The sequence below is a fragment of the Hylobates moloch genome, unplaced genomic scaffold, assembly GCF_009828535.3.
Source record: "Hylobates moloch isolate HMO894 unplaced genomic scaffold, HMol_V3 SCAFFOLD_15, whole genome shotgun sequence".
NCBI lineage: Eukaryota > Metazoa > Chordata > Mammalia > Primates > Hylobatidae > Hylobates > Hylobates moloch.
The window spans coordinates 61933779-61951603 of NW_026652290.1; the positions used below are offsets into that span (position 1 = coordinate 61933779).

The window sequence follows — 17825 nt, forward strand, 5'->3', positions numbered from 1 at the left end:
TGCAACATAAGTATACATTTATTATCACTTTGTTTAAATTCTAGTCTTGGTGCTTTTTCATGAATTTTCTTAAAAATAAGTTTCAGGCGATAGGTGGAGAAATCAATCATCTGGCTGAGAAGTTGTCATTTTACGACAGTGAACACTTTGCCACCTCTGCAGTCAGTTGTCATTGAGTGCAGTTCAGCATTTTGATATACAAATAATTGTTGTGTAATTTTGTATTGTTCAACTATAATTTGAGCCTGTTTTTTATCCAAAAGGTTTAATTAAATTATTTTGTCCTTTTCAATTTACAAATAATAAAACCAATTGGCCCAGACGCTGATCTTTTTAAGCATCAAAAACTCTTTAATAATTTTAACAGAAATGTTTTGATGTAAAACACATTTTCCTGCTTCCTTAAATAGAATATTGTATACTAAATGTAGTAAGACCCTTTCATATCAAAATGTCAATTATTTTACCAAGCTTTGATGCTGCAAAGTCTTCAGGAACTACTGAGATATACAGGCATATTCCTGTGATGAGGAAGTCCTATACTACTTTCCAACTGCATTCTTGGCTTCCATTTATCATTTTTTAATTATTGTCAGCATATCACTGATGATAATCTACTGCCTTATCTCATACATAATTGTGTAGTTGGTGATTTCCTTTCTTTTGGTTTGGCAATAGTCTACATTTTTTCAAATGAAATCTTAAATGAACTCAAATATATAAAATGAATGAGCATGGATTTGCACAGTAGAAATGGAAAAGGGGGTCCGGAGCCTTCCTGCCAAGCGTCCATACCTGGTCCCCAGTGCAGAACACTAAGCCACCTGATAAAACCCCACGGGGCCCACACAGTTTGATAACACTGGTCAAGCCTAAGAGTTGACTTAGAAGAAGTCAAGACTTCCTTTGAGGGTAAATTTTAAGAAAATGTTATCTTGTATATGATATATACAGAAGGCAACAAAAAACAGATAAGTGATCTCATTACTCACCTCTATCAGCATAACAAACAAAAACAAAAGTACATGTATAAGGTTTGAAAATTCAAACAATATAGGAGGTTAAAACATGAAAAGAAATGCCTTCCTCAATGTTCTGCATACCTCCATCTTACCAAGACCTTTCTTCTCAGATGTAACCACTATTACTTGTGATGCCTTTGGAAATGTATGTGACCATATGTCTATGTGCATAGGCGTATACATGTTAATAACATTTTTTATACACACAGAAGTGAATAACATTTTTAATACACACTATATTCTGTTATGCACTTTTTTTACTTAATAATGTATCAGCAGTCTATTATTAATATTTTTTGTTATTAGGTGACAGTGTTTCACTCTGCCATACAGGTTGGAGTGCAGTGACACATCACGGCTCACTTCAGCCTCTACCTCCCAGGCTCAAGTGATCCCCCAACCTTAGCCTCCCAAGTAACTGGGAATACAGGCGTGAGCCATGATGCCCAGCTAATGTTTCTATTTTAATTTTTTGTAGAGACAGGGTCTCACTATATTGCCCAAGCTGGTCTCTAATTCCTGGGCTCCAGCAATCCTCCTGTCTCAGCCTCCCAAACTGCTGGTATTACAGGCATGAGCCACTGCACCTGGCCAGCAGTCTATTAATACTAGTATTTTAAGAGATGGGATCTCAATCTCTGGGCTCAAGCAATCTTCCAGCCTCAATGTGAGTAGCTGGGACTATAGATGGCTAGTCTTTTTTAGCATTAATTTTTCAGTTGGGTTTCACCAGGTTATCTTATCCAAACTACCAGGTGTCTTATCCAAACTAACTTCCAGATCAGCAAAAGGTTACTGTGATATGACTGTGTCTCTAATGTCTATGTCTGAGCATAATGAGGCATTTTCCAAGAGAAGCATGGTGCTAAACTGCTCAGTCTTTCCCATAAACATCATTTATTCCACAATGTATCTGCAATGAAACATTACCTTCAAAATAATGTAAAAATAGCTATTCACGTAGCTATCACATACTTTGCTATAAGAAAACTTGATCACCATATAAGTTCTATGGAAAAACGTATTCAGAGTTCCAACTTGGAACCAGAAATACCTCTCCCTAGAGATAGCATGACACAGTGAGAAAAGCATGGGTTTTGCACACAATGAACCTGAACTTTAATCCTGGCAGTGTCACTACTTGCTTTATCATTTTGAGCAAATTACTTATCCAAGGTTCAGTTTCTCATATGTAAAACAGAGATAATGGTATAGACAGTACATATATATGTGTGTGTATATGTATAGTGTATGTGTACGTGTGTGTGTGTGTGTATCCTCAGTTGCTCTATGGATCAAGTGAGGTAACAAAATATTGCCCAGCATACAGTAGGCACTGTTAAGTTCGTTTCCTTTCTTTTTTCTTTTCTTTTTTTTTTTTTTTGAGATGGAGTTTCACTCTTGTTGCCCAGGCTGGAGTGCAATGGCACCATCTCGGCTCACTGCAACCTCCACCTCCTGGGTTCAAGCGATTCTCCTGTCTCAGTCTCCCGAGTAGCTGGGATTACAGGCATGCGCCACCACACCTGGCTAATTTTGTATTTTTAGTAGAGACGAGGTTTCTCCATGTTGGTCAGGCTGGTCTCAAACTCCTGACCTCAGGTGATCTGCCCGCCTTGGCCTCCTAAAGTGCTGGGATTACAGGTGTGAGCCACCGTACCCGGCCCGTTTCCTTTCCTCTACAGAGAGATTAGGAATTCTTTTCACGATATTGATTCTTCCTACCCATGAGCATGGAATGTTCTTCCATTTGTTTGTATCCTCTTTTATTTCATTGAGCAGCGGTTTGTAGTTCTCCTTGAAGAGGTCCTTTACATCCCTTGTAAGTTGGATTCCTAGGTATTTTATTCTCTTTGAAGCAATTGTGAATGGGAGTTCACTCATGATTTGGCTCTCTGTTTGTCTGTGATTGGTGTATAAGAATGCTTGTGATTTTTGTACATGGATTTTGTATCCTGAGACTTTGCTGAAGTTGCTAATCAGCTTAAGGAGATTTTGGGCCGAGACAATGGGGTTTTCTAGATATACAATCATGTCATCTGCAAACAGGGACAGTTTGACTTCCTCTTTTCCTAATTGAATACCCTTTATTTCCTTCTCCTGCCTGATTGCTCTGGCCAGAACTTCCAGCACTATGTTGAATAGGAGTGGTAAGAGAGGGCATCCCTGTCTCATGCCAGTTTTCAGAGGGAATGCTTCCAGTTTTTGCCCATTCAGTATGATATTGGCTGTGGGTTTGTCGTAGATAGCTCTCATTATTTTGAGATACGTCCCATCAATACCTAATTTATTGAGAGTTTTTAGCATGAAGGGCTGTTGAATTTTGTCAAAGGCCTTTTCTGCATCTATTGAGATAATCATGTGGTTTTTGTCTTTGGTTCTGTTTATATGCTGGATTACATTTATAGATTTGCGTATGTTGAACCAGCCTTGAATCCCAGGGATGAAGCCCACTTGATCATGGTGGATAAGCTTTTTGATGTGCTGCTGGATTCGGTTTGCCAGTATTTTATTGAGGATTTTTGCATCAATGTTCATCAAGGATACTGGTCTGAAATTCTCTTTTTTGGTTATGTCTCTGCCAGGCTTTGGTATCAGGACGATGCTGGCTTCATAAAATGTGTTAGGGAGGATTCCCTCTTTTTCTATCGATTGGAATAGTTTCAGAAGGAATGGTACCAGTTCCTCCTTGTACCTCTGGTAGAATTCGGCTGTGAATCCATCAGGTCCTGGACTCTTTTTGGTTGGTAAGCTATTGATTATTGCCACAATTTCAGAACCTGTTATTGGTCTATTCAGAGATTCAACTTCTTCCTGATTTAGTCTTGGGAGGGTGTATTTGTCGAGGAATTTATCCATTTCTTCTAGATTTTCTAGTTTATTTGCGTATAGGTGTTTGTAGTATTCTCTGATGGTAGATTGTATTTCTGTGGGATCGGTGGTGATATCCCCTTTTTCATTATTTATTGCATCTATTTGATTCTTCTCTCTTTTCTTCTTTATTAGTCTTGCTAGCGGTCTATCAATTTCATGAAAATGGCCATACTGCCCAAGGTAATTTATAGATTCAATGCCATCCCCATCAAGCTACCAATGACTTTCTTCACAGAATTGGAAAAAACTACTTTAAAGTTCATATGGAACCAAAAAAGAGCCTGCATCGCCAAGTCAATCCTAAGCCAAAAGAACAAAGCTGGAGGCATCACCCTACCTGACTTCAAACTATACTACAAGGCTACAGTAACCAAAACAGCATGGTACTGGTACCACAACAGAGACATAGATCAATGGAACAGAACAGATCCCTCAGAAATGATGCCGCATATCTACAACTATCTGATCTTTGACAAACCTGACAAAAACAAGAAATGGGGAAAGGATTCCCTATTTAATAAATGGTGCTGAGAAAACTGGCTAGCCATATGTAGAAAGCTGAAACTGGATCCCTTCCTTACACCTTATACAAAAATTAATTCAAGATGGATTAAAGACTTACATGTTAGACCTAAAACCATTAAAATCCTACAAGAAAACCTAGGCAATACCATTCAGGACATAGGCGTGGGCAAGGACTTCATGTCTAAAACACCAAAAGCAATGGCAACAAAGGCCAAAATTGACAAATGGGATCTCATTAAACTAAAGAGCTTCTGCACAGCAAAAGAAACTACCATCAGAGTGAACAGGCAACCTATAGAATGGGAGAAAATTTTTGCAACCTACTCATCTGACAAAGGGCTAATATCCAGAATCTACAATGAACTCAAACATATTTACAAGAAAAAAACAAACAACCCCATCAAAAAGTGGGCAAAGGACATGAACAGACACTTCTCAAAAGAAGACATTTATGCAGCCAAAAAACACATGAAGAAATGCTCATCATCACTGGCCATCAGAGAAATGCAAATCAAAACCACAGTGAGATACCATCTCACACCAGTTAGAATGGCCATCATTAAAAAATCAGGAAACAACAGGTGCTGGAGAGGATGTGGGGAAATAGGAACACTTTTACACTGTTGGTGGGACTGTAAACTAGTTCAACCATTGTGGAAGTCAGTGTGGCGATTCCTCAGGGATCTAGAACTAGAAATACCATTTGACCCAGCCATCCCATTACTGGGTATATACCCAAAGGACTATAAATCATGCTGCTATAAAGACACATGCACACGTATGTTTATTGCGGCACTATTCACAATAGCAAAGAGTTGGAACCAACCCAAATGTCCAACAACGATAGACTGGATTAAGAAAATGTGGCACATATACACCATGGAATACTATGCAGCCATAAAAAAGGATGAGTTCACGTCCTTTGTAGGGACATGGATGAAACTGGAAAACATCATTCTCAGTAAACTATCACAAGGACAAAAAACCAAACACCGCATGTTCTCACTCATAGGTGGGAATTGAACAATGAGAACTCATGGACACAGGAAGGGGAACATCACACTCCGGGGACTGTTGTGGGGTTGGGGGAGGGGGGAGGGACAGCATTAGGAGATATACCTAATGCTAAATGACGAGTTAATGGGTGCAGGAAATCAACGTGGCACATGGATACATATGTAACAAACCTGCACATTGTGCACATGTACCCTAAAACCTAAAGTATAATAAAAATAAAAAAATAAAAAAATTAAAAAAAAAAAAGGAATTCTTAATTAGCTCCAAACTCCTGATGGAATAAAGAGGGATAGTATAGGAAGTAGGCAATGAGGGACTAGAGATTCAGAGAAACAAGTGATAGGTTTAGGTATTCTTTATGGTCAGAATGGATAAGGGACCTAAATTTTCTTGATTCTGGCTAGTGTCTCAGTCACTTTATTTTTGCTCTTATGGATATTGGAATTGGCCATCTCCTTTTGCCTTATATTTCTAACATCTGCTCCTTTCATTTAGCGTTTTTCCCTTTCTCTAGCACGACCTAGCAAGACAGAATTTAAGTCACTGGGGGGGAAAAAAAAACACATGATATAAAAACAAACACTTGGAGATTGACTTATGGAATGGCTGAATGAGGAACTCAGTGAACAAACTCTCTCTCTAAAACAACAAAAATACAGGCAAACAAATAAAATGAACTATTTCAGAAGTCTGGCATTTAACAGAAGCCACAGAATGAAATGAAAAATTGTCTATTCAAAAGAAACTACTGAACATCAATGTCCTTGAGAAAAATAGAAGCCCAGGCACCTGAGTAGAGTATGGTTCCAACATCATACAATTTATTAAAATGCTAGGTTCCAATCCTTTCTCTACTGGCAGGAGGTGGGGGACTTGTAATCTTTCCTTTATCCCTCTGAGATCAAGTTAATCTCATTTTGAACATTACTACCTATGAGAATTAAATAACCTAATATAGCGGTAACAACACACCCATGACTAGACAGGCAAGTTATTTACCTAAAAAAATTTGCTAAGACCAACACACAGAAGACACCATATTATTTACAATGGAATCGCTTAATAGCTTTAGGTTTTGTTCCAAAGGTGTTTTACCTTTCCATGTAGTCATCACATATTAAAATTTCTAAAAAAGAGTGACAAGCCAAAATTATACCTTGACATAAAGTGACAAAATTGAAATTCTTCAACAAAACATCTGGACTGAGCCTTAATCTTTCCAGTTCATTTGTCAAACGATGATTTAGATTTCTTCCTCTATATTAGTATAAAGCTGTCTCTCAAGCCTAGGTGCTTTAGAGTTTCCTTTCCTTTTTCCTTCCCCTTCCCCTTCTCCTTCCCCTTCCCTTCCCTTTCCTTCTTTTTTTTTTTTTTTTTTGTCTGTTTTTCCTTTCCAACTTGTATTACAGGTTCAGGATGTACATGTGCAGGTTTGTTACACGAGTAAATTGCATGTCATGGGGGATTGGTGTATAGATTATTTCATCACCCAAGTAAAAAACACAGTATCCAGTAAGTAGATTTTTGATCCTCACCCTTCTCCCACCCTCCACCCACAAGTAGGCCCCAGTGTCTACTGTTCCCTTCTTTGTGTCCATGTGTACTTAATGTTTAGCTCCTACTTATAAGTGAGAACACATGCAGTATTTGGTTTTCCATTCCTGTGTTAACTTATTTAGGATAACAGCCTCCAGCTCCATCCATGTGCTGCAAAGAACATGATTTTGTTCTTTTTTATGGCTGCGTAGTATTCCATGGTGTATATATATACCACATTTTCATTATTTGGTTTACTGCTGATGGGCAATGTAGGTTGATCCAGTGTGTTTTCTATTGTGAATAGTGCTGTGACAAACATACGCATGCATGTGTCTTTACTGTAGAACAAGTTATATTCCTTTGGGTATATACCTAATAATGGGATTGCTGGATGGAATGGTAGATCTGTTTTAAATTCTTTGGGAACAATCTCCAAACTGTTTTCCATAGTGGCTGAACTATTTTACATTCCCACCAGCAGTGTATAAGTATTCCCTTTTCTCTGCAACCTCACCAGCAACTGTTATTTTTTGACATTTTAATGATAGCCATTCTGCCTGGTATGAGACAGTATCTCATTGTGGTTTTGATTGCATCTCTCAAAAGACTACTGATGTTGAGCATTTTTTCTCATATACTTGATGGCCACATGTATGTACTCTTTTGAGAAGTGTGTTTTCATGTTCTTAGCTAATTTTTTAATGGGGTTGGTTGGTTGTTTTTTGCTTGTTAATTTAAGTTACTTATGGATTTTGGATATTAGACCTTTCTCAGATACATAGTTGGAAAATATTTTCTCCAATTCTGTAGATTGTCTGTTTACTCTGGCAAGAGTTTTTGTTTTTTGTTTTTTTCTTTTTTGCTGTGCAGAAGCTCTTCATTTGATTAGGTCTCATTTATCAATTTTCTTTCTTTTTTTTTTCACAATTGCTACTGGAGTTTTTGTCATGAAATCTTCATCAGGGCCAATATCACAGAATGGTATTTCCTAGGCTTTCTTCTAGGGTTTTTATAGTCTTAGGTTTTACATTTAAGTCTTTAATGCATCTTGAGTTGATTTTTATATGTGGTGAAAGGAAAGGGTCCAGTTTCAATCTTCTGTACATGGCTATCCAGTTAACCTGGCACCACTTGTTGAATAATGAATCCTTTCCCTATTGCTTGTTTTTGTCAACTTTCTCAAAGATCAGATGGTCGTAGTTGTGTGGCTTTATTTCTGAGTTCTCTAAACTGTTCCATTGGTCTGTGTGTCTACCAGTATCATGCTGTTCTGATTACTGTACCCTTCTAGTATAGTCTAAAGTCAGATAGTGTGATGCCTCAAGCTTTGTTCTTTTTGCTTAGGACTGCATTGGCTATTCAGGCTATTTGTTGTTGTTGTTGTTCCATAAGAATTTTGGAATAGTTTTTTTTCTAATTTTGTGAAAAATTCATTGGTAATTTTGATAGAAATAGCACTGAATCTGCAAATCGCTTTAGGCAATAAGGCCATTTTAATATTGATTTTTCTGATCCATGAGCATATAATGTTTTTCTACTCGTTTGTGTCATCTCTGATTTCTTTCAACAGTGTTTTGTAATTCTCATTATAGAGATCTTTCTCCTCCCTGGTTAGCTGTATTCATAGGCTCTCTCTCCCTCTCTCTCTCTCTCTCTCTCTCTCTCTCTGTGTGTGTGTGTGTGTTATTGTGAATAGGACTGTGTTCTTAATTTGGCTTTCAGCTTGAATGTTATATAGACTTGTAGGTGTATAGAAATGTTACTGATTTTTGTACAGTAATTTTGTACAAATGAAACCTTACTGAAGTTGTTTATTGGATCCAGGAGCTTTGGGGCAGAAACTATGAGGTTTTCTCAATATAAAATCATATCATTTAGGAAAAGTGATTGTTTGACTTCTCTTCCTATTTGGATTGTTTCTATTTCTTTCTCTTGTGTGAATGCTCTCGCTAGGACTTCCAGTACTATGTTGAATAGGAGTGGTGACAGTGGGCATCCTTGTCTTGTTCTGGTCCTCAAGGGGAATACTTCCAGCTTTTGCCCATTCAGTATGGTGTTAACTGCAGAACTGTCATAGATGGCTCTTATTATTTTGAGGTATGTTCCTTTAATACCTAGTTTGTTAAGGGTTTTTAACATGAAGGGATGTTAAATTTTATTGATAGCTTTTTCTGCATCTACTCAGATAAACATGTAGTTTTTTGGCTTTTTTTGAGACAGAGTCTCACTCTGTCACCCAGGCTGGAGTGCAGTGGCGCAATCTTGGGTGACTGCAACCTCCACCTTCTGGGTTCAAGCGATTCTGTTGCCTCAGCCTCCCAAGTAGCTGGGACTACAGGCACCCACCACCACACCTGGCTAATTTTTGTATTTTTAGTAGAGATGGTGAAATTTCAATTTCACCATTTTGGCCAGGCTGGTCTCGAACTCCTGACCTCAGGTGATCCACCCGCCTCAGCCTCCCAAAGTGCTAGGATTACAGGTATGAGCCACTGCGCCCAGCCATAAACATGTAGTTTTGTCTTTAGTTCTGTTTATGTGATGGATCACATTTACTGATTTACATATTTTGAACCAACCTTACATCCCAGGAATGAAACCTCCTTGATCATGGTGGGTTAGCATTTTGATGTGCTGCTGGTTTAGTTTTCTAGTATTTTGTTAAAGATTTTTGCATCTACATTCGTCAGAGGATATAGACCTGAAGTTTTCCTTTTTTGTTGTGTCTTTGCCAAGTTTTGGTATCAGAAGGATGCTAGTCTCACACGATGAGTTAGAGAGGTGTCCCTCATCTTATTTTTTTTTTGGAAAGTTTCAGTAGGATTGGTTATCAGCTCTTCTCTATATGTCTGGTAGAATTCAGCCATGGATCCGTCTAGTCCAAGGCTTTTTCTGTTTGGTAGGCTTTTTATTACTGATTCAATTTCAGACCTTATTATTGGTCTGTTCAGGGTTTCAATTTCTTCCTGGTTCAGTCTTGGGAGGTTGTGTGTTTCCAGTAATTTACTCATATCTTGTAGGTTTTCCAGTTTCTGTGCATAGAGGGATTTGTAATAGTCTCTGAATGTTTTTCCTATTTCTGTGGGGTTGGTGGTAACGTCTCCTTTGTCATTTCTGGTATTTATTTGAATCTTCTCTTTTTTCTTTATTAGCCTAACCAGCAGTCTGTCAATCTTATCTATTCTTTCAAAAAACCAACTTTTGGGTTCATTGATCTTTTTGTACTGTTTTTCAAGCCTCAATTTCATAGACTTCAGCTCTGATTTTGGCTGTCATCTTCTGCTAGCTTTGGGTTGGTTTGTTCTTGATTCCCTAGTTCCTCTAGGTGTGGTATAAGGTTGTTAATTTGAGATCTTTCTAACTTTTTAATGTGGGTACTTGGTGTTACAAGCTGTCCTCTTAATACTGCTTTAGCTGTGTCCCAGAGATACTGGTATGTTGTATTTTTGTTTTCATTTGTTTCAAAGAATTTCTTGATTTCTGCCTTATTTGTTTACCCAAAATTCATTCAAGAGCAGGTTAATTTCCAACATGGTTTTGAGAGATGGTCTTAGTATTGATTTCTGTTTTTATTGTGCTGTGGTCTGAAGGTATGGTTAGTATGATTTCAGTTATATTGAATTTGTTGAGAGTTGTGTTATGACCGAGCATGTGGTTGATTTTGGAGTATGTACCATGTGCAGATGAAAATAATGTACATTCTGTTGTTGGTCAGAGTATTCTGTAGATGTCTGTTAGGTCCATTTAGTCAAGTGACAAGTTTAGCTTCTGAATATCTTTATTAGTTTTCTGCCTGGATGATCTGTCTAATATTGTCAGTGGGGTGTTAATGGCTCCAATTATTATTGCGTAGTTATCTCTTTGTAGGTCCCTAAGAACCTGTTTTATGAATCTGGGTGCTCCAGTGTTGGGTGCATATTATTTAGGATAGCTAAGTCTTCTTATTGAATTGAACCCCTTACCATTATGTAATGCCCTTCTTTGTGTTTTCTGATCTTTGTTGGCTTAAAGTCTATTTTGTCTAGCATTAGAATAGCAACCCCTCCTCTTTTTTGTTTTCTATTTGCTTGGTAGATTTTTCTCTATCCCTTTACTTTGAGCCTATGAGGGTCAATGCATGTGAGATGGGTCTCTTGAAGACAGCATACAGTTGGGTCTTCTTTATCCAACCTGCTCTTCTGTGCCTTTTAAGTGGGGCACACAATGGCAGGTTGGACAATTTACATTCAAGGTTAATATTGTCATATGTGGATTTGGTTCTATCATTGTGTTGTTAAGCTAATTGTTATATAGATTTGATTGTGTAGTGTCCATGGTTGATATGGTTTGACTCTGTGTCTCCACCCAAATTTTATGTCGAATTGTAATCCCCAATGTTAGAGGAGGGACCTGGTGGGATGTGATTGGATCATGGGGCAGGTTTCCCCCTTGCTGTTCTTATGATACTGAGTGAGTTCTCATGAGATCTGGTTGTTTGAATGTGTGTATTCCTTCTGCTCCCACCATGTAAGATGTGCTGGCTTCCCCTTTGCCTTCTGCCATGATTTTAAGTTTCCCAAGGCCTCCCTAGCCATGTCTCCTATACAGACTGCAGAACTGTGAGTCAATTTAACGTCTTTTTAAAATAAATTACCCAGTCTTGGGTAGTTCTTTATAGCAGTGTGAGAACAGACTAACACAATGGTCTGTGTATTTAACTGTGTTTTTGTGGTGGCCAATAATTATCTTTGGTTTCTATGTTTAGCAATCCCTTAAGGACCTCCTGTAAGGCAGGTCTGGTGATAACAAATTCCCTTAGCATTTGCTTTTCTGAAAAGAAATTTACTTCTTCTTATCTTACGAAGTTTAGTTTGGCTGGATATGAAAATTCTTGGTTGGAATTTCTTTTCTTTATGAATGCTGAATATAGGCTCCCAATCTCTTCTGGCTTGTAGGGTTCCTGTTGAAAGGTGTGTGGTTAGCCTGGTGGAGTTCCTGTAAAGGTGCCATGCCCTTTCTCTCTGTCTTTACTATTTTTTCTTTCACTTTGATCTGGGAGAATCTGATGATCATATGACTTAAGGATGGTCATCTTATATAGAATCTCACAGGGGTTCTTTGAATTTCCTGCATTTGAATGTTGACCTCTCTAGCAAGAATGGGGAAATTTTCACAGACAATATCCTTGAATATGTTTTCCAAGTTGCTTGCTCTCTCTCCCTCTGTTTCAGGGATGCCAATGAGTAGTAGGTTTGGTTTCGTTACATAATCTCATATTTCTTAGGGGTTTTGTTAGTTAATTCTTTTGTTTTTTTCTTTATTTTTGTCTGACTGAACTGTTTAGAAGAATTGGTCTCCGAGCTCTGAGATTCTTTCCTCAGCTTGGTTTATTCTGCTGTTACTACTTCCGATTGTATTATGAAATCCTTCTAGTTAGTTTTTCAGCGCTATCAGACAATTTTGGTTCTTTCCTAAAATGACTATTTCATTTTTCAGCTCTTGTCTCACTTTATTGGATTCCTTGGATTACGTTTCAACTTTCTCCTGAATCTTGATGATCTCTATGGCTATCCAGATTCTGAATTCTATGTCTGTCATTTTAGCCATTTCAGCCCGGTTAATTATCATTGCTGGGGAGCCAGTGTGATTGTTTTGAGGTAAGAAGACATTGGGTTTTTGAGTTGCCAGAGTTCTTGCACTGGCTCTTTCTCATCTGTGTGGGCTGATGTTCCTTTAATCTTTGAAGCTGCTGTCCTTTGGATGCAGTTTTTTACTTTTACATTATTTGATGCCATTGAAGGTTTGACTATGGTATAAGTTGTGTTCAGATGACTGGCTTTGTTTTTGGATTATTTCAGGGGGCCAAGGCTTTCTCAGCACTCATGGGGCTGCATGCTCTAACCCACAGGGCCTGGTACCAGACCCATGGCTTTGTTATCTGGGACCTCAAAGTTAAGCACCTGCTGTGCTGGAGGGGCTGAGATGTTGCCAGTCTTGTGGCAAGATCACTCTGATGTGGGGTGCTGGCAAAAGCATTTCATCAGGGTGGCAGCAGTGGGGTTCACGCCCATACTGATGGGGCAGTGGGGACTGTGCATGTGCACTTGCACTGGTGGCGGCAATGAGGTGGGGTGCGCATACACCAGCAGGGATGGGGCAGCAGTGCCTGCATGCTGGCAGGGGCAGGGTGGCAGGGTCTGTGTGCATATGCTTACACCAGCAATGGCTGGGTGGCAGGGTGCACATATGTGTGCACTGGAGGGGGCAGGGTAGGGTCAGGGTGGTAGTCACGAGGTCTATGCACAAGCCCATCAGTGACAACAGGGTGGAGAGGTCTGTGTGCATATGCATCCCATCAAAGTGCTGTGGGGAGGCGGTGGGTGGGTGTGCCTCAGCAGGGGCCTGTCTGCTGAAGCTGTCCTATAGTTATAGAGTATTCTTTCTCTAAAGCACCAATCTTACAATTATAAGACCTTTATTCCTCTTATTTCAAAATAGCATTTTAAAAACAATCTTAACCCAAGCCATCCAATCCATATTGTACTGTAAACTTATGGGCTCACAAACATAAATGCAGTATTGCAGTATGATAGATTTTCTTGGATATTATTTTTAAATCATTAAAAATAGCCAAAAATTACTTTTCTTAATTTAAATTAAATGGCATGGGGAGAAAAGAGCAAATACTAATACATGTTTTACTATGAATAAAATCCTACCTTAGGAGATGTAGAGAGATCTTTCCCTGCAGAAACTGTGTTTTCATTTACTACTCCTGTTTTTGGTGAGAGGACTGGTAGAGCCGGGGCCTTTCTTTTCACTCGACTTTCAGTTTCTAGTTCTTGAACAGGATTTACCAAATTATTTGGAGGAGGAGTTGATTTAGGTTCATAAAAAGGATTTGATCTAAGTGAAAGAAGAATTATTGTTAGATGTCTCTCAAAAAATAGTTCATTTACAAGTAAAATAATAAAACATGCACTGAAAACTAAAATTTCTTTTTTCAAATAAAACCCAAACCAGTGATAACCTGGAATTTGGAAATAATGACTATTAATCTTTTGGTCCATTTCTATCCAGATTTTTTTTTAATTTGGTTTTAAAAAGTACTTAAAAATATTTAATACAAGGTCACATTCAGCTCAAACTATTATATATAGAACCTTAGAAAAATGTTAAATATTAAAAATAGTAAATCATGTATATTTTCCATACCCAAGGAAAAGGAAATAAGATGTAAAAATGTCGATTTGATTTCTTTTTTATGCTCGAGCTCTGTTACGTTTTCTTGTATTTCATCTTTTCTTCTATGTTAAATTCTCCCCTCATTATGGAATATGTTTTAGCAGTTCATTCAGCAAGATTCTGCTTATACTAAATTCTCCCAGGCTTTGAAAATGTCTTTATTTCAGCCTTACATTTAAGTGATAGTTTAGCTGGGTAGAGAATTCTAGTTATCAGTTATTCTATCTCAGGGTTTTGAAGATATTAATCCACTGTCAGCCTAATATTGCTCCTTTGTAAGTCATCTTTTCTATGTAGTTGTTAAGATCTTCTCTTTATTTCTGGTTTGAGCAATTTTGACACCTATGACATGTCTAGGTGTGGATTTCTTTTTATTTATTCTGTTTCAGACTCCTTGTATTTCCTGAGTCTGAAGAGCCATGTGTTTTATCAGTTCTGAAAAATTATCTGCCTTTATCTCTTTGATAGCCTCTTCTGTATTTTCTCTATTCTCTTTGAAATATCTTATTAGATATATGTTGAACAACTTCTTGTCAGGTTTCCTAGCCTTTCCATTTTTATAAGTCTTTATTCTTCTTATGCTATATTCTAGATAACTCTCTCACATCTCTGATCCAGTTCATTTTTTCTTTGTGTCTAATATTTAATTCTCCAGGAATTTTTAATTTTAATAAGTGTATTTCTTCATATATCTGTGTATATGGTACCTCAGTTACAAAGATTTGAGTTACTAATCATTTAAACATACTTATTTTATAGTCTCTATCTGACAAATCTAGTATTTGAAGTTCTTGCATGTATAATCCTACTATTTCTTTTGTGTCCTGACTCTTTCTCTTAGTAAACTGTTTCCTTGTGTGTTTTGTAATTCTATATTGTGAGTTCAGGGTTTCATCTGAGGAATTCCTGGGTAGTCTAAGTTAAGAGTGCCTCTCTTCAGAGCGCTTAACACTTGCATTTGCCAAGTACTTTAGGACTAAGAAAATTAATATCTCCACACACTTGTAATTCACCTCTGAGACAACAGTGTGCTGGCACCACTACTGGTTAGGCACTAAATCAGAATAAGGACAAGAAGCCTCTACTTATAAAAGTTTTGAATGGTCCTTTTCCCTTCTAGATCAGAGATCCCTAACTTAAATTCAATTCCCTACTTTTCAAGAATGAGCAGGAAATGTTTCCATTTAGGTGAAATGTCCAGAATAGTCAAATTCACAGAAACAGAAAGTAGATTAGTTGTAGCCAGAGAATGAAGGAAGTGGGGAATTGGGACTAAATGCTAACAGGTATGAGGTTTCTTTTTGTGGTAATGAAAACATCCTGGTATTAGATAGTGGTAATGGTAGAACAATATAGTGAACATACTAAAAATCACTGACATGTACATTTTAAAGTGTATAATTTCATGTTATGTGAAGCATATATCGATTTTTTTAAGTGCTATAAGAAATGAACAGGAATAGGCCAGGTGCGGTGGCTCAAGCCTGTAATCCCAGCACTTTGGGAGGCCGAGACGGGCGGATCACGAAGTCAGGAGATCGAGACCATCCTGGCTAATCCGGTGAAACCTCGTCTCTACTAAAAATACAAAAAAAAAAATTAGCCAGGCATGGTGGCAGGTGCCTGTAGTCCCAGGTACTCGGGAGGCTGAGGTAGGAGAATGGTGTGAACCCGGGAGGCAGAGGTTGCAGTGAGCTGAGATTGCGCCACTGCACTCCAGCCTGGGCGACAGAGCAAGACTCTGTCTCAAAAAAAAAAAAAAAAAAAAAAGAACAGTTAATAGTGACTGTACAGAGATAGTATTGTGCAAACAATTATCCCTTTCTCTACAATGACAACTTACATACTTGCTGATTAATATATTTTAAATATAAATAAATGTAAGCAAAGAAAAAATATTTACAGAATTGGGACTATTTTCACATTCTGTTGATCATCTATGATTTGAAAAATCTATTTCAGAACTTTATGCATCACTCTAAAAGACAATTATTTTTATCTTGGTATTGTATATTTCAATAATAAATTAGTTATATCATTAACTCAGTAAGTTGAAAATTCATCGGTTATATTAGGAGAAAATTGGACAGAATAATTTTAAATGACATTATTTATTGTTTAGAAAACAATTCATCAAGAAAAATGAATTACAGAGAGAAAAACCAAAGTTGGTTCAGGATTAATTTAAACATACTGGAAAAATAATACAAAACGAAGCTAAGGAATAGTCTCTTCCTCTCACCTTGATATCTATGTTTCTTTGGAAAAACAAATTCAAAGTTATTAAAATGGGCACGTAGCTTCCCTGAATAAAATTCAATGAAAGGTTTCCTTGGGAAACTGACACAAAACCATACCAGAAATGACTGCATGCTGGGCCTCAAAAGTCACTTCATAAAAGTTCTGAAAAAATAATATTGGTTTATTGGTTTTCATTTTTACTACATAAACTAGAAGAGTTGAATTATCCCCCAAATATAAGTAACTGAGAAACCCATGCAGTTGCTAAGTGTAAAGGAGACGTCCTAAAAGGCAAGGAAGGGTGAATACTTTCTCTTTGCGCTTATGGATATGCTGGGGCACTAAAGGTAGTTCCACACATCAAAGGATTCATTACTATTTATTTGTGATAGTTTAATGTCAGAGTATACAGGAAGTTTGGTAACGGAAGATGAGTCACATAGGCTTTTTGCTTGATGAAAGGTCATAAGTTTATTATTGAAGTAAGAACAAATTTTAGAAGATTTCTGCTACTGACGTTGAACCTATAAACTTTTGTAGAGAAAGGATGATAAATACTAAACAAGTAATTAATACAAACAGAGTTCTTCCTGGACTTGCACATTAGCTTATGTGCAATCTTTAGAACTTGTGTATATTTCTACAAAATAAAGAAGCTAAAGTATTTACAGGCTCCCTCTGGTAACCCCAGATGATTGAGCAAGTTAGAACACTCTTTATTCACGAGAAACTTGTAAAGACTGTGACTTTCATGTGGAAAAAGAATGGCCAAAAGGAAACACCCAATGATTCTGATTTTAGTTTTTATTAAGGCATTTAAAAAGTTTAAGCAAACATTAGATGTCTCTTTAATTCGTTAATAAGAGAGCAGGTGTGAGTGTGTTGTGTAATACTCATGTATCTTGGAATACCTGAATGCCTGTACTTAAAGTTTGCATTTACATTCAAACATTCTAGGTGTGTGGCTATTACTCAGCACCTACACCACCCATGAGAAATTTTATTTCAATCACATGTTAGCTATTTCAAAGAAAACAAATATAACTTTACCAAGTGTTGGGCCAACTTTTCAATCCCCCCATATAGTTATTAATTAGTAATAAGATGTCAACCTGAGTTTGGGTTTAGAATCAGATGATTATTATGATGTAATTCTGAGACTTTTGGAGATTAGAACTTTTTTAGGTTTTATCAAAACCTAGCCATACCCAGGAAGCATGTAACACGTGCTATAAAATGTGGAAAAGATGAGAAACACAACTCCACAGCAATAGAAAACAAGTCAATTTTCTCACTCTTTCAAATAAAAGTCTCTCTCTCTCTCTCTCTCTCTCTCTCTCTCTCTCTATATATATATATATATATACATTTTTTTTTTTTTTT

The 17825-nt window shown here is 37.4% G+C and overlaps 1 protein-coding gene across 20 annotated transcripts in view; it reads right to left on the reverse strand.

Moving 5' to 3' along the window:
• EHBP1 (EH domain binding protein 1) overlaps nt 1-17825 on the reverse strand; it is a 399042-nt gene that overhangs the window by 176078 nt on the left and 205139 nt on the right. For all 20 annotated transcript variants that reach the window (XM_058429082.1, XM_058429086.1, XM_058429083.1 and 17 more), the window contains one exon: nt 13676-13862. In XM_058429082.1, coding sequence (XP_058285065.1) covers nt 13676-13862 — 187 coding nt within the window. The remainder of the gene's footprint in view (nt 1-13675; nt 13863-17825) is intronic.